This window comes from Arvicanthis niloticus, chromosome 14 (assembly GCF_011762505.2).
Source record: "Arvicanthis niloticus isolate mArvNil1 chromosome 14, mArvNil1.pat.X, whole genome shotgun sequence".
Classification (NCBI taxonomy): Eukaryota; Metazoa; Chordata; class Mammalia; order Rodentia; family Muridae; genus Arvicanthis; species Arvicanthis niloticus.
In genome coordinates this window covers 50815963-50837995 of record NC_047671.1, presented here as the reverse complement: position 1 = coordinate 50837995, position 22033 = coordinate 50815963, and the positions used below count along the sequence as shown (strand labels likewise).

General features: G+C 48.3%; 4 protein-coding genes across 5 annotated transcripts; 2 read left to right on the top strand and 2 right to left on the bottom strand.

Moving 5' to 3' along the window:
* Positions 1-75: 75 nt before the first annotated feature.
* On the bottom strand, positions 76-6588 carry Apbb3 (amyloid beta precursor protein binding family B member 3). Its single transcript, XM_076912795.1, is given in 12 exon segments — positions 76-591; positions 2553-2744; positions 2871-2986; positions 3250-3333; positions 3751-3835; positions 3944-4076; positions 4416-4564; positions 4682-4828; positions 5014-5074; positions 5768-5844; positions 5926-6089; positions 6368-6588. Coding segments are annotated over 12 exon segments (1494 nt in total). The 5' UTR covers positions 6417-6588; the 3' UTR covers positions 76-354.
* A 63-nt stretch (positions 6589-6651) lies between these two features.
* On the top strand, positions 6652-11003 carry LOC117720101 (SLC35A4 upstream open reading frame protein). 2 transcript variants are annotated; one of them, XM_034518562.2, is made up of 4 exons: positions 6652-6981; positions 7885-7983; positions 8648-8885; positions 8991-11003. In XM_034518562.2, exons 1-3 carry the CDS (start codon positions 6967-6969, stop codon positions 8843-8845), a joined length of 312 nt encoding a protein of 103 aa, XP_034374453.2. In that variant the 5' UTR covers positions 6652-6966; the 3' UTR covers positions 8846-8885; positions 8991-11003. The 2 variants fall into 2 exon arrangements, with proteins under 2 accessions (XP_034374453.2, XP_034374452.2); XM_034518561.2 differs by having other exon boundaries at positions 8648-11003.
* Positions 9236-11003, top strand: Slc35a4 (solute carrier family 35 member A4). The gene has a single exon (XM_076912791.1). It carries the CDS (start codon positions 9236-9238, stop codon positions 10208-10210), a length of 975 nt encoding a protein of 324 aa, XP_076768906.1. The 3' UTR covers positions 10211-11003.
* A 1323-nt stretch (positions 11004-12326) lies between these two features.
* LOC117720187 (uncharacterized) lies at positions 12327-22032 on the bottom strand. The gene is made up of 12 exons (XM_034518661.2): positions 21919-22032; positions 21294-21371; positions 19912-19994; positions 19291-19377; positions 18286-18419; positions 16075-16283; positions 15927-16001; positions 15374-15431; positions 14373-14440; positions 13828-13989; positions 12727-12885; positions 12327-12648 (listed from the first exon to the last, which is right to left on the bottom strand). The coding sequence occupies exons 1-12, from the start codon at positions 22000-22002 to the stop codon at positions 12406-12408; spliced, it is 1440 nt and encodes a 479-aa protein (XP_034374552.2). The 5' UTR covers positions 22003-22032; the 3' UTR covers positions 12327-12405.
* Between the last annotated feature and the right edge of the window lies 1 nt (position 22033).

Sequence of the window (22033 nt, the reverse complement as noted above, 5' to 3'; positions counted from 1 at the left end):
AGCATACATACCCACCTCACACAGGCTGATGGTCCCCAATCTTAGCCCAGGTCAATATATTCATAACTAGTGAAGTCACTGAGGGATTTTTATTTGCACTGATTCTGCTATAAAGTTGCTGAGGTAGAGCCAATTGTCCAGGGCTGGACAGGGGCAAGGAACAAAAGGACCCAAGGAAAGGGGTGCCACAGGCCTAAGCTATAGTGCAGGGCCTCTCAGTCATCCATATAAACAATGAATTTGGTAATAAATACAGAGTAGGCAAGGATCAGGAATGGGCAGGAAGGTGAGGCTACAGAACCCTAGGGACCGGAAGAGTATAGAGCCTCTTTCCCCAGCCCTCCTAAGATCAATTTAGGACATATGGAGAAGAGAAGGTTTTAGCCTGAAGGCATCAAGAAATGAGAAGACACCCCGCTTTCGAGGAGCTGCTCCAGCACCCCCAACTCCTCCTTTGAGTAGAGGGGGAGGAAGGGGACCGCCTGGGGAGTCCATGGAGCTGGTCCGCTTGAGCCGCAGGCGAGCACGGGCCTGAGCACCCCAGGCCTTACCCCGAGCTGCTGAGGCCACTAGACACTTCTGGTATTGAACCTAGGAAGAAGAGGAATATGAACATCCAGCTTTCTGCCCCTGCATACCTAAAAGCTTCCATAGGGCAGGTAACTGGCCAAGAATTCTGTTTGATACAATGCCCACAGTCATGTCTCAAGTACCTATAGCATTCCCAGGTACCTCTCAGCAACAAAAACATGAAGCTTGACATGTAGTGTGCACTTATGGAAAGCTAGACACTGTGTTAAGTGCTTTGTATCATTTAATTTAACCTAGTTATTTATGAAGTGTTGCTAAACTCATTTTACAAATGAAGATAACCACAGTCCCAAGATAATAAATGATTTGTTTAAAGCAGTGGTTCTCAACCTGTGGATCGAACCCCCCCCCCCAGGGGTCACATATCAGATATTTACATTACAATTCATAACAGTAGCAAAATTCAAGTTATAAAGTAGGAATGAAATAATTTTCTGTCTGGGGGTCAACAAAACATGAAGTATATTAAAGGATCAACTGGTCTAAGGTCTCACAAATAGAAAAATGTTAGAACTGACATTGACATGTAAGTCTGTCCAGCTGCAAAACTTGCACTCTTTTTGTTGTTGTCTGCTTTTTTTGAGACAGAGTTTCTCTGTGTAGCCTGGCCGTCCTAGAGCTCAATCTAGAGACAAAGCTGGCCTCAAAATTACAGAGATCTACCTGCCTTGTGAATGCTGGAATTCATTCACCACCACTGCCTGGCCAAAACATGCACTCTTAACTATAAGTGCACCTACCACTATGAGAGTCCCCTCTATCTCCCTGTTCTGTACCAGTCTATGCAAAACAGACTCTCTGTGAAGAAAATGTCCATAAACTCCGCCCATTCCCAAATAACTATCTCAGCAACTTATTTAATTATTTAGAGCAGATTCCACTTAGCCTTCCTACTTCCTCTTGTTTACCTGCACTGTAGCTTAAGTAGGTAAAGTCACAAATCTCACTTTCCTGTCCTGCTTAAAACCATTCAAGGTCCTTAGTGTCCCAGACTAATCGATAAGGTTCCCAATGCCCTGGCTACTGCCATTTTTGTTCTCATCTATCCTCTTGCAGGCCATGCATACTATGTTCTTTCAGGTACTCTAACCCACTAACAGCACTCTCGCTTCCACTCCGGAGGTGCTCTGGTATTCCTGCCTTATGTCTCCTCCTCTGGTATACTTCTCTGGGTGCCTTTTTCTCCTCTACCAGTAGCCTTTCTGCCTCTTGAGGAACCATCTCCATCATCATGTGGTATGTATCTTATTTCTGATGTGTATTAGAGCATTCTGTAATGGCAAAGGCTGTGTGGGCATTCTATACAGATGAATTCTCAGGATTGATTACACTAGTTGGACCCTGCAGATATTCTTTTGTTGAATTAATAAGTGAACTGGATTAAGTGAATTGAATAGTGTAGTTTAAGCATCCTGCATTTTCAAAAGATTTATTTGCTTAATGTATGAGTGCTCTATCTCCATGCACATCTGTATGCCAGAAGAAGGCATCAGATCATTATAGATGGTTGTGAGCTACCATGTGGTTGCTCAGAATTGAACTCAGCTGAACCATCTCTCCAGCCTGCATCCTACATTTTAATGGCCACATACATGAAGAAGTATGTTGAATCAGTAAAATGGGGCCCACTCTATATAGCACAACTTCATTCAAATGCTGAAATGTGTTATATAAGTGTGTCCATGAGTGTGTGCATGTGTGTGTACCTTGTATTAGCATTCCCCATACTTTAAGCAGAAATAGCAAATTATTATGTTGAATGCCCTAGACTTCAAATATTAGTAACCAACACAAAACTTAGCAAAAACAGTGTTTAAAAGCCAGATATATTTGTGAACCAGATTTGGCCCTGTGATCACTGGGTTATGATTTAAGGAGAGCTGCCCATCTTGAGCCCACTCCACAGTACAGAGTGGCCACAGGGAAACCCCTCTCCCATTCCCATTCCATCCCTAACTCACCATGCATGCAGCTTGCACAGCTTCAGAGAGTCCCCCAGCATGAGGCTGGCACCAGAAAGCTGCACACTGGAAGCTCTGACAACCAAGATCAGCGATGAGGCCAAAGGTATGCGGATCACGGCCAACACCAATAAAGGTTACAAGGCGAACAGGGCACTGCCACAGTGGCTCTTCCTCTGCTCCAGCCTCTGCCTGCATACACAAAGCCTAATCACTATAAACTAAGCAATGGCCAGACCCAGTACTTCCAGAATCAAGTAAAGACACACCCCCCAACCTCAACAAGCCTATTCATCCTCCAAGGCCCTTTAGTGATACCTGAATAGGATGTGCAGTCATCAGAGAATCAGAAACACTGAGCATAGCAGGGACCCAGGTTTTCTGGTCACCTCTGGCAGTGAGGGTACCAATGGCTTCATTCAGCACATCCATACCTGAGGAGACAAGCCTACTATGTTGTCTGGCTTAGATAGAAAGGGTCTCCTGGGAGTTTCTAGAACTCTTTCATTAACTTAGGATTCAAAGAGATAGAAAGAGAATAGATGGAGCTGAGCTTGGAATTCTGAGTTGGAAGAAGGGATATATTTCAGGCTATATAAGAACATGCAAGAACTCTTAAGACTACAGCATAGACCTTACTTCACCCATTTTCCCTTTCCTAACACACCCATACCCATCCAGCCCCCTCCGTCCTCACCCATGGCTTTGGTGACTGGTAGGATTCCCATGTACAGTGCCTCGTACTTCTGAGCAGCCTGGCTCACTGCATCCAGCAACTCCACTGAAATATATACATCACACACTAAGCTAGCATAGAAACTCAATACCCCTTTCCCAACCCTTCCTGTGTGTAGTTTGAAGACAGGGTTTCACTATGTAACTTAGAACTGGCCTAGAACTTTCTATGACAAACAGACTGACCTTAAATGTGTGATGGTCTTCCTACCTCTGCCTTCTAAGTACTGGGATTACAGGTATGCCTTACCATTCCCAGCTTCCCCACACTAATGAAAAAGCTAGGACTCAAGCTAGAGCTGTTGCTAGTAAAGGAAAACCTTTAGATGCACCTCCAATTCACTGCTTTGGGTCCTTGAGTCTGTACTCTCCTGAGAGAAGCTAACTAACCATGAACCCCAGCCCCCTTACCACCTCAATCTTTCACAAAAGCATCTTGAAGTTGCAATGCAGCAAGTCATACCTTGCCTCGGGAAGTCTTCAGGGGAAATAGGATCTGGGGAACAGCAAGCAGATTCTCCACTGACTCCTACCCTCTCTGACAAGATCTAAAATACAATGCAGGCAAGCATGAGGTACACAGGAGAGAAATCAGGGTAAGGGGCCAAGCTCACCCTATCCAAACTCCATATTCCCTGCCCACCACTGGCCCTCACCTGTGCACAGAGCCCCTGTAGAGCACTTGCTATCGCTTTTGCGGGCACATCACAGCGAAACACGTGACATTTGAGCATACAGCTATCTTTGTCACCCGCAACAAAAGCAAAGTCCCTGGCAGGGGCAGAGATAAAGCAAGTTAGGGGCAAGGTGCCTGTAAGAGGCTTTTGAAGTTAGGGTTTAGATATGGTATCGTTAGAATGGGGAAGTCAGGGAAAAGGCTTAGAATACTTAGTTATCACATACCTGTCACTGTTCCAGAAGCATGTGGAAGCACAGGAGAAAATCAGCCCAGTCTCTCAGACTCTCCCCTATCTGTCCCTGCTGAGCTGGGCCCACCCACCCCAATCAGGGATGAACCAGGCAGGGAAGGCCGTGCTGGGTCCACATCAGAGGATCTGTGTCCAAGGGTTCAGCATCAGTGGGGATCACAGTCTGCAAGGGGGAGGAGGGGGAAGCAACTCTTGCTTGGGGGAATGCAAAAGTCCTCACCGGCCCTTGGAGCTGCCCACACCCCATACACGGATGTGAACCAGAGGCTGACAATGGATCAGACTGTGGTCCAGGGGATTCAGCAGGCTCATGGCATCCTTTTTCAGGATCATCAGCATGTTCTGGCCCTACCAAGGACAGAGAGTTGACAGATAAAGGTGGTAACATGGCAAACAAGCAATTCAGGAAAAACCTACCTCTGCTGGGACATAGGCTGACCCCCCTAGGGAAATCGGACAGCTTACCTCACCCCAGGCACCATCATGAGGCTGGCTCCGGTTTCGGGTCTGGGCCAGCTGCTGGATACAGTTATTGACAGCAATACTGCTCTTTCCCGGTGCCAGGTCCTCCTCAGGGACCTCTACCCAGCCCAGAGAGCGGACTGCAAAGCACTGTCAAAATAGGGAAAAAGAAGCGACGAAATGTTGTGGAGTGGTGGATGACACAGGATCTACACATATAAATTTGGGCAGTCCTGTTCTTTACACTTAGCCAACTCCACTCTTTACTATTCTACCCCAAATTTTCTCTTGAGATCTCCTAGTGTTTTAAACTGGCCATCATGTCCAATCACTACCTTAGCTCCTGGCTCCAGGCTCTGGACATAGGAATCTTCACTATACCATGTTAGAGAGTTACTGGAATAGAAAGTAGAGACAGTAAAAGGATTAAGATCCCTACATTAGAGGCAATGGTGAAACCTAACCTACCTGACCAAGCACAGATCAAAATATTTTTGGGGACAAGACCCAAAATATATTCCCACAAATGCAAACCAAGAAAAACAAATAGGATTCAGAATATAGTAAACCAACAACGAGTAGTTTAAAATGTGAAGAAATTCAGGATACAAGACACAGACATAAACTAAAAGACATAAATATGGATATGAATTAACATGTGGACAAAAGCTTCAAACCAGAACAAGATAGTCTAGAACATAGAATAGAAACCCCAAAAGAAATGACGCCAATAGATGGGTCAGGACAGAGAATACAGATCATAGATCTAATGATAAAAACTTGCAATGGACAAAATTCAAAATACTCAAAGTCAAGGACAGGAGACAAAGCCAAGTACAAATAGAGGCCCAGACTAGAGTCCCCATAAGCACAGTTTAAAAGCAAATTGTGGAGGCAGGCATGGTGTCATCTTTATGAGTTCCAGGGCAGCCTAGTATACATAGTGAGTTCCAGGCTAGTTAGGGCTACATACACAGTGAGACCTGAGACCCTATCTCAAAATAAAAAGCAATTTATGGATCCAGCTGCATTGCTTTGAATGCTACAATAACCTTAAGGCTTTCATTTGGCCTGAGCCACCCCTGTTACCTCCGGTTCAATGAGCTGTCCAGGCTGGAGAAAGATCTCCCCTTGGGGGGTCGCAGTTCCCAAATCCCCTCTGTTCCCTATGGAATAGAGATTAGTCAGTGTAGCAGCAGGCCTAGGTCCACTCATAAACTCAGGCTCCCTCCTCTTGTTCTACCTACCCTTCCTGGGTCTTCTGCACCTGCTAGTTCCCAGGTTGGGCGCTGCCACTGAGTGCTACCGCTGGGTACATGCCAATAATAAGTTCCTGCAGCATCACGGATCTTTCTCCAGCCAGGGGGTAGGCCTGTTTCCCCCTCCAGATTTTGGTCCCCCCACAAGTCATCTAAAGGAACAAGGGATTAAAGCAAGGGCACATGTTATTCGTGAGCTCCCAACAATACGGTTATAACCCTCGCTCCGCCCCATTGGAGACAACCCTAAACCTAGGTATCAACTCCCATCTTAAAGACAGCACATGCAAAGATCAGGGTTTAATTATCCTCTGGTTCTCATCCCAGAGACGCCAACCACCACCACCCCGTGTTTTAACCTCGGGTAGCCTTCCTTTATCCCCCCCCACTCCCGGCTTTTGGTCCTCCCAACTGGACCCTCGGTGCACACCATCGCAGTTGACCAGAATGATGGCCAGCATATAATCCTTGCCCAGCATAGCCTCTGCCGGCCTGCGCTCTCAGCCCAAGGCGACCTCCGGAGCTGCAGGGGCCACAAGCCCAGCCTCTCTGCGCCGGAGACCGCCGGGCCAACTGGCACCGCTCAAACAAACACTGGGCGGGATAGGGACGGCCTTGGGGGAGGGCAGAGGCGGGCCTGAGCTGCTTGCGCGTCCTCACGTGTTTCGGTACGTGTGCCCTACGAAGCGTACTGACACTACGAACTCCGCACCGGTCGGTAACTATGAGTTCCTCCGACGGCGGAAGACGGGAGAGGAGATCAAGCACAGTGTGCACCAGGGCGCGAATGAGATCATCGCGTGGAGTATGAGATCATCACGCCCCGACCTTTACCCGTGCGCGCACACAGCAAAAGACCAGAAGGGAGAAGTACTGTGGCCTTATCTGCCACAGACTTCATCAAAAACGCCCCGCCTTTCCCCCTCAATCTCCGCCCCACAATGCCCCGGAAGTGCCTCTAAAAATGGAAGTGGCCTTTGACATGAGGAGGCGGGACTGCGCGTGCGCAAGAAGTTCGGCGGGGGGAAGATGGCGGATGACAAGGTGAGTTGAAAGCGAGGGCTGCTTCAGTCGGCGTGGTATTCACGCTTCTTAACCATCTTAGTTTTGAACAGAGACGTCAGGAATTACTCTTGGGTATTTTTTTGAGTTCCTGTCAATTGCCTCAACAGTAGGGGCCATTAGGCGAAGGATTATCCTTCTGGGGACGGACACAGTACCTAACTATGAGCACACATTCAAATATATTCATTCTGTGTCAGTCCTCACTCGGGTCCATTCTCTAGCCCCTGAAGTCTGCCTTACAGAGACAGCGTTTCCAGTCCATCCTTACCACCACCCTCATTCACTCTTTGCTCACTCATTGAATTTTATACTCACATGCTACCAGACTTGAGTCTTTTAGTCATACTCTTGTGACAGTTATCCTCTCACATATCCGTGTATCATGTTCAGTTTGAAATGGCCTAAGCATATATCAGGTTAGTCTTGGTTTGTACAGGGAACTGCTTCAACCCATTATCCACAGTTGGTCTGGAAGCCCAGTGTCGCTCACAGATTTCCTAATAGCCTGCCAGTTTCTCCGGTGTTAGAACACAGCAGTTAGAGAAGACAAATGACCATTTTCAGCAAGATTGTGCTTTAATCATAGCACTTCCTACATAAAGCTAAAATGGAAGTGCCTCTGCTTGCTGTATGGTTCTGTAACAGTCATTTTAAGTCCCTGGTGCACATCCCACCTGACCTTCCTGTTCTCCATGTGCACGCCGCTTTTCGGTGTCTGGCTTCCTTTATCACTGCTGTCGCAGGAAGGTTTTGTAGGATGAGATTTATTTGGTTCTTCCCATCATCCCTCCCACAGCTCAGCTAGTTCCTAGCCTCTGATAAAATTGAGCAGGGCATGGGACTGGGTCAAGTCTGCTGGAGCCAGCCTCTCCCTTGTCTTAGGATTCTCTGCCCAAGCTTAAGGACCTGACATTTCTCAAGAACCAACTGGAGCGCCTTCAGCAACGTGTGGAAGATGAAGTCAACAGTGGTGTAGGCCAGGTAAGGGTCCAGTGGGTCCAGTTGCTCTTAGAAATGTTGAAAGGGAGATTTTTTTTTTTTTTTAATTTTCTCAGTGGACATTGAGGGCCTGAGACAAGTCTCCTTGAGAAAATAGCACTTGAACTGGTTATTGTAGTACACAGAGGTTGAAGGCCAACCTGGTCTTCCTAGAAAGCTGTAGGCCAGCCTATACACAGGGCCATTGGTACACAGAAGAGACCTTGTTGGCAAACCAGAAAGCAGGAGTGGGGGAAGGGAGTAGCACTTGAGCTGAGATCTTAGGTGGGTTTTAAATAGATGAAGGGATGTGTGTGTGTGTGAACATTCCAGATACATAGGTAGAGCCTTGGTGATAAGCAACATTACAAACGTGAAGCAGGAGCAAGTTATCAGAGACCACACTAGGAAATGAAGGGACTCAGGTTCCTTGGAAGCCTCTTTGGCATTCTGGCTGAATGGAGTTCTGGTTAGAGTCCTCTGAACCTATTATGTGATGGGACTCCTATGTTCTTTTTCGAGCTCCAGAATTTTTAGATAATCTTTGGAGAAAAGAACACAGCTGCCAGCAGTGAGGAACAGGTGTCCAAATGCTCTAAGCCCAGCTTAGCTCCTAGGCAGAGAAAAAGAGAGCACACCTGATTTCCTTCTGTGTTTTTCCCTGCAGGATGGCGCAGTCTTGTCCTCCCCTTTCTTCAAGGGATTCCTGGCAGGATACGTGGTGGCCAAACTGAGGGCATCAGCAGTATTGGGCTTTGCAGTGGGCACTTGCACTGGCATCTATGCAGCTCAGTCATATGCTGTACCCAATGTGGAGAAGGCACTGAAGAACTACTTTAGGTCACTACGAAAGGGGCCTGACTAGACCCTTTGGGGAAAGCAGGATGAGCATGCTGGGCCTGCAGGTAGAGACCTTTCTATCACAGACACTCTATCTGGCTTCCCCTGCCTTTGTTCATATGCTAACTCCACCTATTCTGCCTCTTTCATCCCTGCCTTTCTTCCTGCAGAGAGTGGACAGTGCTTTGTCAGCCTGCACCCTAGACTCCTTCCCTCCCTAGTTCCATGGGACTGACCCCAAAACTATGGGTCATGAATCCCTTCTTCAAGACCTAACTGGAATGTGCAGCTGTCTCTGATCCTCAGTATTCTCTCTGGTGATGTACCACAGTTCTATACCCAATTTCCTACAAATGTGTCCCAGTCCCTCTGTCCCTTGCTAGCTACCCAGGCCACCCAGGGTCTGGTGTGGGCCATGAGTGTAGAAGATGGGGGTATGCCAGGCCTAACCCGCCCAAGACAGGCTCGCTGGACCCTGATGCTGTTCCTGTCCACTGCCATGTATGGTGCCCACGCGCCATTCTTAGCACTGTGCCATGTGGATGGCCGAGTGCCCTTCCGGCCCTCCTCCGCTGTGTTACTCACTGAGTTGACCAAGCTCTTGTTGTGCGCCTTCTCCCTCCTGGTAGGCTGGCAAACATGGCCCCGGGGCTCACCACCCTGGCGCCAGGCTGCACCCTTTGCACTATCAGCCCTGCTCTACGGCGCCAACAACAACCTGGTGATTTATCTGCAGCACTACATGGACCCTAGCACCTATCAGGTGCTGAGCAATCTCAAGATTGGAAGCACAGCTCTATTGTACTGCCTCTGCCTTGGACACCGTCTCTCTGCACGTCAGGGGTTGGCGCTGCTGCTGTTGATGGCTGCAGGAGCCTGCTATGCATCAGGTGGCTTCCAGGAACCTGTGAACACCCTTCCTGAGCCCCCATCAGCAGCCGGAGCCCATCCCATGCCCTTGCATATCACTCCACTGGGACTTCTGCTCCTCATCCTGTACTGCCTCATCTCGGGCTTGTCCTCCGTGTACACAGAGCTGATCATGAAGCGACAGCGGTTGCCCTTGGCTCTTCAGAACCTCTTCCTCTACACTTTTGGGGTGATCCTGAACCTTGGACTGTATGCTGGCAGTGGCCCAGGCCCAGGCTTCCTAGAGGGTTTCTCTGGATGGGCAGTGCTTGTGGTGCTGAACCAGGCAGTAAATGGGCTGCTCATGTCAGCTGTCATGAAGCATGGCAGCAGCATCACACGACTCTTCATCGTGTCCTGCTCGCTACTGGTCAATGCTATGCTGTCAGCAGTGCTGCTACAACTGCAGCTCACAGCCGTCTTCTTCCTGGCCGCACTGCTCATTGGTCTGGCTGTGTGCTTGTACTATGGTAGCCCCTAAGTCCTTGACCACCTCCACTCACTTGTGGCTGCGTAGATTAAATGCAACTACCAGAGTTACCTCCCATTCCCCCTGCAATCCCCAGCAGCCCTCTAACAAGTGCCTTGTAAGAGAAGCTAAGGTGTCCAGGTTAGCCTTTGCATGTTCAGGTGGGAGAGTTGCCCCTAGGAGGCATAAAGAGTGAGCTTGGTTAAGGAAACACCCAACTGCACTCGTGTATTCCTTCATACTAAAGAGCGGGAGCCCCAAATCCAGGCCTGGGCAGCCTGACCTTGAAGAACCCTGCCTTGTCCTGCATGTACATGTACATGGCTGCTTCAAGTGAAATTGCAGTCTTCTTACCTGCTGTGGTCATTCTTGAAGACTCTCTGTCTCCAAGCTTGGTGCTGGCTGTTCCAGCCCACCATGACTTCCACATAAGAGATGCTTAGTTTGCCCCCTCTACAGTGCTGTTCCCCTTACCCACCCATTATTCTGGAAAGATCAGAGGGAGCTGGGGCTTGACTCATCTCAGGGAACATTGCCCCTGGGCCCTGGCTTAAGCCTACACTCCTGACCCCTGTGCTAAGTTGAGAGCCCTGTTGAAGCCCACTTTACCTCTGAAGCACTTAGGAGGTACTGTTCTTCCCACTCAGTGGTGTCCTCACTTCCAGCAGCTTGGGAGGGCTCTGCAGAGTAACCAGGGACCAGGTCCAGAAAACGTTTATAGCCAATCAGTGTCTAACTATTTCAGCAATAAGGTCTTAATAAAGTGTTGTAGGGTGTAGGGTGCTTCCTACAACCATTTACAGTTGTCCTGTCTTCTGTGTTTCATGGCTCCCCTCAGACGTGATTTTACCGAGTTTCCTAAGTAATTTTGGAGTAACTTCTAGAGTGGGGGAAAGTGTCACTAGTGGTTCCTTTTGGGAGCCCTGTGGATCTGAGACTTTTGACCAGTTATGGTGGGGCATGCCTGTGATCAGCTCTGAGGTAGAGAAGGAAGACCTCGGGTTTAAGGTCAGGCTGAGTGGCTTGAGACCCTGTCTCAGAAAGAGAACCATTAAGAGGTTGTGATAATGCGAACTTGTAACTCTGCTTGGGAGAGAGGCAGAAGGATCAGTGTGCAGATGGAGCTTGCTTAGTGCTTAAGATATGTACTGCTCTTGTCGAGGACTCAAATTCCATCTCCAGAAGATCTGGCCCCTCAGGCCTCCATGACAGTCGTAGACCCACTCACAAACATAGTTTCTTTTAAAATGAAAGGCCAGCCTAGGCTACATTTTAAGTTGTCCTCAAAGAAAGAGAAAATGAAGGGCTGAGATTATAGTTCAGGAGCCAAGCACTTGCCTACATGTGCAAGGCCCTGTGTTTGAGCCCCAGAACTGAGAAACAATTTAATCACTTTAGGCTCTGAGGGATTTACAGATTCTTGGAACTAGAAAATATTCAACCCAGCGAACGAATTAGGCTAGAAAGCACTTAACACAATGTGTCTTGGGGCAGGGTTTTGCATCATAGTTGAATCTAACCTGGAATGAATACTATAGCCCAGGCTATTATCAAATTAGAAGCACTCCTCCTGCCTCAGCCTCTGGAGTGCAGAGTTTATGGGCATGAGATGACATACCCAGCTGCTGTTTTGACTCTAATTCACTCTGGTTCTGATCCCTGTAATCATCTATCCTTTGAAATCCTGGCCAGAGGAAGGTCAGATCCTGCTCTTGTGGTAGAACACTGGGTGGGCTTTTCAAAAGAAGAGCTAGTTGTCCTGATGCCAGCATATAATCCTAGCACTCTGAAGTTGAGGGCAGGAAAGCCAGGAAGTAAAGGTCATCCTTAGTTACATAGCAAGTTCCAGGTCAGCCTGGGCTATCTGAGACCATATCTCAAAAGAGAAAAGGTGGCAGGGCTAGAGCTGTAGTTCAAAGCTAGAGAAGATACTTGGTGTGCAGAGGCCTTGGGTTCTATCCCTAGCACAAGAGGAAGAGAATGTTCCCTCTGCTACTTAGCTGACTCCTTGGACAGTTATTAGAATGGGTTATTTCTGAGTGAGGGTCAAATGGCACAAACACAGGGGGCTGAGGAAAAAACTGCTAGCTATTGGGCACTTAGCAGAATTTGGTACAAGGAGACACAGTTAGTGGTAGTGTTGGTAGGTTTCTGTAATGAGAGCCATCTTGGTTGGTATGCCCCACCTTCCTCTCCCTTCTGGGCCTTCATGAATGAGGACAAAGGAAAGTAGCCCCAGAATGTTCTGGATCAGATTTCTCTCCAGGCAGGACTGCAGCACGGCTAGCTCTGTCTGCACCCTGCTCAGGCTCCTGGTTCTGGGCTTGGAGTTCCTGGTTCTTCAAGGCCAGATCAATGGTGTCTTGGAGGATGCCAGCCAGCAAACTGCGGTGGTGATGTTCTGTGGCCATGGCCTTCTCTTCCCACACCCCCTGCCATGCTTGAAATACCTGTGTGCAGATTCAGAGGTGCCTGTTGGTCCATCAGCCACGGCACCAACTTAAGACCTGCTCTTTGTCTCCACTGACCTGCAGCAAGTGGCATGTCCGAGCACGGGTGGCCTGTACATACAAGTCATATAGGACCACCAGATCCTGCTCTGCCATGTCCCGCTCTGCCTGGAGGGCTTCCACCTGAAGTTTCAGCACTGCCTGCTCCTTCCATTGACTCTCTCTCTCCATGCAAGCCTGCAAAGATAAGTTGTATCTTTCCATGAGTGCCACCTCTGTGCAAGGCTCTGTGCTAAGTAGTTCATGCATCTGATCTCATTTTATCCCTAACAGCCTTATGACAAAGTTTCCTTTTTGCAGATTTGCAAACAATGCATCAATAAGTAATCTAATGGACAAAATTCCCATGGCTACCACTGAACAGAGCTGAAATGACACATGCTTTCAAGAGTTCCCTGTCCTCATTCAAGTTAAATCTAAATCCAGAGATGTGACCCACTTGTCTCTGTAACCTTCTCTCTGACTATACTTGCTAGGCTCTAGCCAGGCAGAACAATCCGTGATCTCAATTTTGCTGCCTTTTCCTTCTACTTTGCTTCTGGCTTTGCCTTATCTGAGAACATGTCCCCACCCACTATGTACACATGTTTGTTTGTTTGTTTGTTTGAAATTGTAGTGTGTGTGTGTGTGTGTGTGTGTGTGTGTGTGTGTGTGTGTGTGTGTTTTCAGGAGAGGATTGGGAAGGAGACAGGGTCTTCTTTAGATGCCAAACTGACTTGATCTCCCCTGCCTATGCCTCCTGGGTGCTGAGAGACCTGTACCATGGTAGTGGTTTGTGGCCACATGTTTTATCTCTTAAACAACTTTTTACTAAGCATCCTCATGGAACTAACTACAGTGAATTCCTGGGCTGATTCCAGTTTACCTCTGAGTCTCTCCTTAGGCCCAGTATCCTCTGACTACCCAGTCCAGCCTGGGTAAAGTGGGCCTCATTGTTCCTACCTGCCTTTGGCTGCCCATCATAGTAAATGGCACTGAGTATGGCGTCTTTGGTGTCCCACAAGGCTGAGAGGGGTGTGGCATGCACATGGACCAGCTGGTTATGATCCAGTCTAGTCCTTGTCACAGTGTCTGGCCTAGGAACAAGGAGCCTCAGGTCCCATACTCCCCACTCCTCACCTCTTCTGCCACCATGCCTTTGATCTGTTCACAGGCCACTTCCTTCTGGTGCTCCAAATGTTTCAGCTCTTCTTGGATCCAAACCTGGTGTTCCTCTCGAAGTCTCTGCCTCCGGGCCTGGGCCAGAAAGAACTGCAGGGCCACATCTGGGGCCTGATGGGCCTAAATGACATCATTTGAGGCTTAGTCAGAAAGCAGCGCACTTCTACATCTGGAACAAACACCTGCCTTTCCAACAGAACTTCAGTGCTACTGCTGATCCTAGACTCTGACTGGCCTGGGAGAGCCCATAGACTGAGATGAGACTTAGCAGGCTCCACTAGAGAGAGGAGACAGACCCTCTGCTGATGGGTACTGTAGTAGTATAAGGACCCAACCACTATGATCCATCCAGTAGGTCAGCAGCTGCTCCCCGTGATCCTTCCCATGAGATCCAGAGAACCTTCAGGTCCTTGTCCACAGAAGTTCCATTCCTCCCTGATAACAGCACAGGGCTTGAGGACCCTTATCCCCCCAGCTTTAGGAAGTATGTGAAGTGTTATTACCTGTTCCTCACAGTGCCTGAGGGGATGCTTTAGGTGGAGCCCAGACCCTAGGAATTTTCTTCCTGCCTCTAGAGGAAAATGTCATTAGTCACTTAAAAGTGTACACACACACCCACACACACACACACACACACACACACACACAGAGTAGAGGAGATGAATAACAATGCAAACAAAGCTCAGGGCAGCAAAATACTTGCCAAGTGGGGGGGTGTTGGGGGGGGTGGTAACAAACCTAATTCCCTATCCCAGGTCGGTAAAAATAGGCTGTGAATATGCAATTGTAAAAAAGGGAAAAGCAGACAGGTATGGTGGCACATGTCTATAACCCCAGCACTCAGGAGGCACAAGTAGTAGGATCTTTGAGTTCAAGACCAGCTAGGGCTACATAATGAGACTCTGTCTCAAAAGAAAAGAAAGAAAAGGGAAGGAAAGGTGAAGGGGAAGGAAGGGGAAAGGGAAGGGAAGAAGGGACGGAAAGGGAAGAGGAGGGGAGGGGAGAGGAGGGAAGGACAACCCCCCACCCCCCACCCCCCCAACCCCTCACCCCACCCCCCACCCCCACCCCCGCACAAGAAAGAAGGGCTGGGTTCAACCACCCTGAAGCAAATCCTGGAAGACAGTGCCCCCTTTTGGACAAGAAAGGCTTTGTCTAAAGCACTGACTCTCAACCTGTGGGTTGCCGCCCCCCCCCCCCCCCCCCCAGTCAAAGGAAACTTTCTTGTAAGGGTTCTCTACGATCATCAGGAAAACACAGGTGTTTCCATTATGATAACGGCAACAACATTACAGTTAGGACCACAGCAGTGAAAATAATTTTATGGGGGGGGGGGGTCATCACCACATGAGGAATTGTATTAAAGTTCTCAGCATGGGGAAGGTTGAGAAGCACAAAACCCAAAGGAATTAAAGCATCCCATCCCAGGGTCTGCAGTGAGATGTGAGCCTGCAGGTAAGCAAGGTGACACCCTGGGCTGCTCACATTTCCTCGGCTTGCTTACCTGACAAATGATCTGAGTGTCTTCCCTGCTTACAGTAGTTCAGTGGTTCGCCTTCAACCTTCAAGAGACAGACCTAATGTCTCCTTAGATTTACAAAACCTGTGTGCCCTGGCTGCCTCCAGCTCCAGTCTAGTCCTGATTCTTTCTCTGTCTCCGTTCTCCAGAAAATTAAGTTGCTTGCAGTTTCCCAGAGATATCAAGTATCTGCTGGTTTCAGTTTCTGCCTAGAATGTTCTTCACTGTCTTTATAAACTCCATCAGAACTCACTTCCTAGGAGATCTTGCTTTCCTCTTTTTTCAAGGCGTATCGATGTCTTATAGAGTCAAGTTGCCAAGCTTTTCAGAGCATTGACCACAGCAATGTAATTGTCTCTTCTCAGACTAAATTCTACCAGGGCAGGCAACTCCTGGGGCTAACGTGGCTCTGTGCCCAGAGTGTGGTGCATGGTCAATAAATATTTGGAAATCAATAAATAAGTGGAATATTCTGTAAACAAAGAAGAGGAGGGTAGACATATATGGAGCCCCTAAGAGTTTGGATGAGAAAATGTACCTGTGGTCCAGACCTCACAGCCTCAGCCCTAGGCCTTTTGGGTGCATGGCTTCTTGGGCCCCAGGCTTTTACCACCTAAAAGGAAAGGACTCAAGTGGGTACTGGCCACCTCTGATGAAGGTGTCTCACCATGTCTCACCTTGCTTACCTGTAGTTCCCAGAGTGCCCTTCCTAGTCGGTTCAACCCACCGTCTGTCAAGGTGTCGCCAAGAAGGCCTAAGCGTAGCATCTTCAGGGTGGCCCTGCGCGCCCTCATCTCCTCTCCTGGATTCCACAGGGTGGGCTTCACCTCATTCACCTGCACCCTTTTTCTTGAGGCCCCCAACAGAGCATTCTGGAGCAAACTCAGAGGGCTACCTAAAAAGAGACAACACACTAGACTACTCTTTCCTGCACCGCAGAGCACACTGGTTGTGATACTCTAAATTTCTTTTTTTGTTGTTGGTTTTGTGTGTGTGTGTTTTTTTTTCAAGACAGGGTTTCTCTGTATAGCCTGGGCTGTCCTGGAACTCACTCTATAGACCAGGCTGGCCTCAAACTCAGAAGTCTGCCTGCCTCTGCCTCTCAAGTGCTGGGATTAAAGGCGTGCGCCACCACTGCCTGGCAATACTCTAAATTTCTACCATGAACTGTTGTATTAAAATTGACCTAACCCTTGCCAGGTCTGGTAAGGCAGTCACCTTAGCTACTCTGGTGGCTGAGGCATGATAGCGAGTTCAAGGCTTAGTTTTGAAACTTAGTGAACCCATTTCATAACAAAAATCAAAGAGGCTAGGGATATAGCTCAGTAGTAAATTTGCCTACTATGTGCTGGGGTCCTAGGTTCAATCCCCATTCTAAAATCATCATCTTCTTCTTCTACATAGTCATCATCATCACCACCACCACCATCATCTTCTTCTCATCATCTAATAACTCCTTTTTGACCTTCACTGTGTTTGATAGCCCTGTGCTCAGGCTGCTCTTGGATTTATCTTTTTTTTTTTTTAAGACTTATTTATTTTATGTGAGCATACTATAGCTGTCTTCAGACACACCAGAACAGAAGAGGGCATCAGATCTCACTACAGATGGTTGTGAGCTACCATGTGGTTGCTGGGAATTGAACTCAGGACCTCTGGAAGAGTGGTCAGTGCTCTTAACCGCTGAGCCATCTCTCCAATCTTTTTATCCACAGCAACTCTAAACCATCTGCCTCTTAAAGCCTGTGCCATTAATCAGAACATAAAACTAACCTGCACATAAGAACATGTCTGCCCTCCCTGCAGACAAAGGTTAGTTTTATATTCTGATTAATATCTTGAGGTTATGAGACGCTCCAACTTACCTTCTTCCATCAAGCTAGAGACAGGGAAATGTCTGGGAACTGCTGGCCAAATGAATGTTTGTTGGTTGTGGAGACAGAGAGGGTCAGTTGTCTACCTACTCCTGCCCCCCACCCTCAGATGTTGGGAATCAACTCCAAGGCCTTAAGTATCTAGGCAGGCGCTTTAATGCGAATCTGTCTTCCAGCCATTTGTTGATGTTCTTTTCTAGCCTTTTACACCTGAGACCATCTGGCTGTGGGACTCACTCTGGCCTGAGTTTGCAGTACTCCTACCCCAGTCTTCGGAGTGTTGGGATTACAGGTGTGTGTCACTCAGCTTTGTTGCCATGGCTCTTTAATCTCTGGTCCCCACTGCACACACCACCCCCCCCACCCCCCACCCCAAATCTCTGGCACCACAACCTCAGAGGCCTTGTCTGCAATGGGTTTGTGAAAACAGGTTAAGTGTTTTCTCCCCTGTGGTCCTCTCCTCATCCTCATCTACAAATTAGGCCTGCCTCTCTCTCATTTGGGAATCAGATCTATATTCCGGGGTACGGCTGACTACTCCTGCAATCCCAGCACTCGGAATGGTGAGGCAGGCAGGTTTTCAGCTTGGGCTACAGTGAGACCCAGTTGAAGAGAACAGGTGTCAAAATGCTTGATAAAAATCCTGAATGTGTGGCAAACAACTAACCCCCATACTCAGGAAGCTGACAGAAAAATGGTAAGTTCTAGCTTGCCTGGACTACATATATATTTCGAGAACAACCTGAGCTACATAGGGAGACTCTTCCAAAAGGCAGGACAGGAAAAAAGTTTGGTAAGTTGTTGAGAAATCTCTGAGATTAAGGATTTGAGGCTGGTTTTCCTATTAGCTTTGCTCTTGAGTCTTCTGGCAGTGGCATGCTGGCTGTGACAAACCTTCCTGAATGCTGGCCCACCTAGAGAATCAGGCTCTCTCACTGGGCTACAGGCAGGTAGGAACTGGCTGATGAATAGCACGAGGCGAGCGGAAACTTTCCAAAGGACCCCATCCCCACTCTCAGCTACCTCGGGGGTCCAAACGAAGAAGTACTCCACTGTAGCTGTTTGCCTCCAGGAGCCAGGAGATGATCCAAGGCAGAGAGCCCTCCACCTCCTCACCAGCAGTGGCACCAGCCAGTATTTGCAGCAGGGGGCAGTCTCTACCAGGGGGAGGGAAGAAAGACAAGGAATGTCCTGCGGTAGATGGGGAGGAGTAACTCAGTACCCAGTGAGATTTTTTTTACAACTTTCTTTGTACCACCAGAGGTTAACAGGAATTGCTGCTCTGGCAGAGGAGCTGGGTTCAAGTCCCAGCATCCACATCAGGAGGTTCACCACTGCCTATAACTCCAATTCTCGGAATTCAACATCCTCTTCTGGCTTCCCTCGGCACTGGACATACATAATGTACACATAGATAAACAGTCATGTACATATGAATAAAAATAAATGAATATTTTAAAAATACTTTTACATAATAAAAGAAAGAATACCTCAGAATACCTCAGTACTCAGGTTACTTTTGCTCCTTTATTTGTTTCTACTTTGTTTTGAGACAATTCTGAATTTGGCAATATTCCCATGATGCTTACGCATCTTGAAAATTGGCCCGAAATGATAGTTTGCTATCATTTATAGTTTATAGTTTATCATTTATAGTTTATCATTTATAGTTTGCTGTGACTACTTGAAGTCTTCATTATTTTTGAACATTGAGGGAATGGTGGGGTAAAGATGGGCTGGCTACTTAGGGATTTTCTAATCTCAGCTTTGGACATTTAGATTCATATCCATACTTTGTGGCCTCTACCTCATTTCCCGATGGAACAAGACCCCTAAGGCTTACGGGTCTCCTGGAAGCTGCATGATCCTCAAGGTACCTCGCCACAGTTGCTGGGTCTCAGGTCCGGGGCAGGACATGGTAAGAGTGAGCAGAGAGCAGGCCCTGGAGAGGACATGGCCAGCTCAGGAATGAATCCTAGACTTGTGCAGGAACTGAGGATGGGTGGCTGACAGGTGTCTGGTCCTCACCTGCCTTCACTCCCAGCAGCCTTTAGGTACAGCTCAGAGGCAGCTTGGGCATCAGACACTTCCACTTCACTGGCATCTTTCACCACCCTGAAGTAAGGAGAAGCTGAGCACAGCCTTTCAGCCCCGGTGCTATGCAGCACCCGCTAGTGTCTCTCTCTCTGGGTGTGAACCCATGACAGTATCTGCACACAAGAATCACCCCAAAGTCTCGGAGCTCAATATGCCTCCTTAAATGTCTCTCATCTTCCTAACCTTGTTTTTACCTCCTGTGGTCTTCCCAGGAAGGGAAACAGGTTAGTCGGGCCAATTCAAAGATGGGAAAAACTGTTCATTGAGGTGTTCAGAACCACCTAGTGTGATACTGGACTGATTTAGGCCTTGAAGGTGGGCATGAGAGTTGAAATGTATTTGTTATGAGGGCAATAAGATGTATATGTGTGGGATGAGGGAAAGAGGGTGGAAAGAGAGTTCTGGGAGCCCATCTAGACCCAAGTAAGCCTGACTGCAAGCTCAGGGCTTCATTTTCCTGGGATGCAGAGTAGAAACCTCTTATATCTTATCTTGAAGATGTCACTGTGGCTTTAAGGCAAGCGCCCCTGTCCATTGGGCCTGAACACTTACAAGCCCAGAGGGGCCACCTCTAGTACTGGCAGGTCCTCCATACATGGAGAGAGCAGGTCCCGAGTCTGTCCACTGCGGCTAATCTGGGATCACACAAAGACAACTGTCACAAGCTAAGCCTTTTCCTTCCTGTAGGTCCCATGGGCTAAGTGAGATCAAGAATTTTGACCATTAGAATGAATGGAAATCTGCAAGTGGCAGGGGTGGGGTGGTGGGGGGATATCTCAAGGACATGCCAGAGACCTGGGATAGGAGAGGCACCCAAGAATCAACGGGAGTGACTTTAGCTGTGCATCTCAGCATCGGGAATATGAAACCTGAAGATGCCACCTCCTGTAGACAGGCAGGAATCTCAGTGGATCCATAGGGACACCAACCCACCCACAAAACTCTTGATCCAAAATTTATCTTGTCTACAAGAAATACAGGGATGGGGGATGGAGCAGAGTCTGAGGGAATGGCCAGGCAATAACCAGCCCAGCTAGAGTCCCAATCCCTGACACTATTAATGATACTCTGTTATGCTTGCAGACAGGAGTCTAACATAGCTATCCTCTAAGAGGCTCCACCCAGCAGCTGACTCAGATGGATACCGAGACCCATAGACAAACTGGGTGGAGCTTGGTGACTCTTATGGAACAGTTGTGGGAAGGACTGAGGGCTTGTAAGAGGATAGCAACTCCATAGAAAGACCAACAGTCACCTAACCTGGACCCTTAGGGCTCTCAGAGACTGAACCACCAACCAAAGAGCATACAGGGGCTGGACAGAGTCTCCCCCCCCCCCCGCCACCTCTGCACATATGTAGCAGGGTGTACAGCTCAGTCTTCATGTGGTTCCGGAACAACTGGAATGGAAGCTATCCCAAAAGCTGTTGCCTGTCCGTGGGATATGTTCTTCTAGCTGGGCTCCCTTGTCTGGCCTCAGTGGGAGCGGATGCACCTAGCCCCGCAGACTTGATGTGCCAGGGTAGGGGAATACCCAGGGGGGGCTCCACCCTCTCAGAGGAGAAGGGGAGGGAGGATGGGAGGAAGGATTGTGGGAGGGGGTAGCTGGGAGGGGGGCAGCGATCAGGATGTAAAGTGAATAAATAAAAATAAAGAAAACTAAAAAAAAAAAAGAAAGAAAGAAAGAAAGAAAGAAAGAGAGAGAGAGAGAAAGAAAGAAAGAAAGAAAGAAAGAAAGAAAGAAGAAAGATAGAAAAAAAAAAAAAAAAGGCAGGCATTGACAGCGTATAAATGTGATCCTAATGAGGCAAGTCCTGGCTGGAGCAGCAGAGAGGATCTGGACCCATCTTTCTCACTATCCACAAGCATCATGGGGGTTCTGTGGTGTCACTTAGCTCCACCTTCCCTCTTTTCTTTTAGCCCCTTCCTCCTTACCTGCACTAGACCGAGAGTACAAAGCGCAGGGCCAGAGCTGCAGAGAGGCAGAGCTTCCTCAAACAACATCTGCAGGACCTAATGTAGGGAGAGGAGCTCAGTGGGAAGAGAAAACATCTTTCTGTCCCTCAGCACTTCTGAGAATAAACTCTGTAACAGGCCCTGTGCACTGGTAAACAGAACTGAAAGGGTTCTAGTCGCCAATCCTAGACCTTACGCCCTGAAGGCAGGCAAGCAAGCAAGCATCTTCAACAAGCCTTACTGTTGCTGGGTCGTGGTGTGGTAAGGTTCTGAGGTAGCCATTTTGATTTGGGGATATTTTTAATGAAACCTTGGTAGTAAAGCTTCTAAGTGTAGTTTCTGTGGTGTTACAAGAAGTGTAGTGGCAGAGCTCCTGAGGATCCGATCTGTGGTGCCGCTCGCTTCTCCCAGATTCATTCACCCACCAGCCATGTCTTTCCATCTTGTCTTCTCGGCTGCACAAAGCAGCCTTGGTAAAATGTCCTCCAAGGACCACAGTGTGCCGTGGGATCTAAGCTGTCCCCAGTCTGGCTGGGGTGAGCAAGCAAAGATTTCCCAAACAATACTTGAACATCAGGATACCTGTGTGCTGGTGGCTCCTTACCTGAGGCACAAAGCTGGGTGCCTCTGTTTTCTGGCCCTGGAGCAGGAGGACTGTATTGTACCCTTGTCCCACAGAGGCCAGCATGGGTTGGACACGTGTCAATAGCTCCTGCTCT

Excerpts from the sequence above, each read along its gene's own strand:
- LOC117720101 (XM_034518562.2), top strand. Across the intron at positions 7,984-8,647 it reads TCAACAGTGGTGTAGGCCAG|GATGGCGCAGTCTTGTCCTC; the intron begins GTAAGGGTCCAG and ends TTTTCCCTGCAG.
- Slc35a4 (XM_076912791.1), top strand. The coding sequence starts at position 9,236 with ATGAGTGTAGAAGATGGGGGTATGCCAGGCCTAACCCGCCCAAGACAG.
- LOC117720187 (XM_034518661.2), bottom strand. The coding sequence starts at position 22,002 with ATGCTGGCCTCTGTGGGACAAGGGTACAATACAGTCCTCCTGCTCCAG. Across the intron at positions 18,420-19,290 it reads GCTGCTGGGAGTGAAGGCAG|AGACTGCCCCCTGCTGCAAA; the intron begins GTGAGGACCAGA and ends TCCCCCTGGTAG. Across the intron at positions 16,284-18,285 it reads TCTTCGTTTGGACCCCCGAG|GTAGCCCTCTGAGTTTGCTC; the intron begins GTAGCTGAGAGT and ends GTCTCTTTTTAG.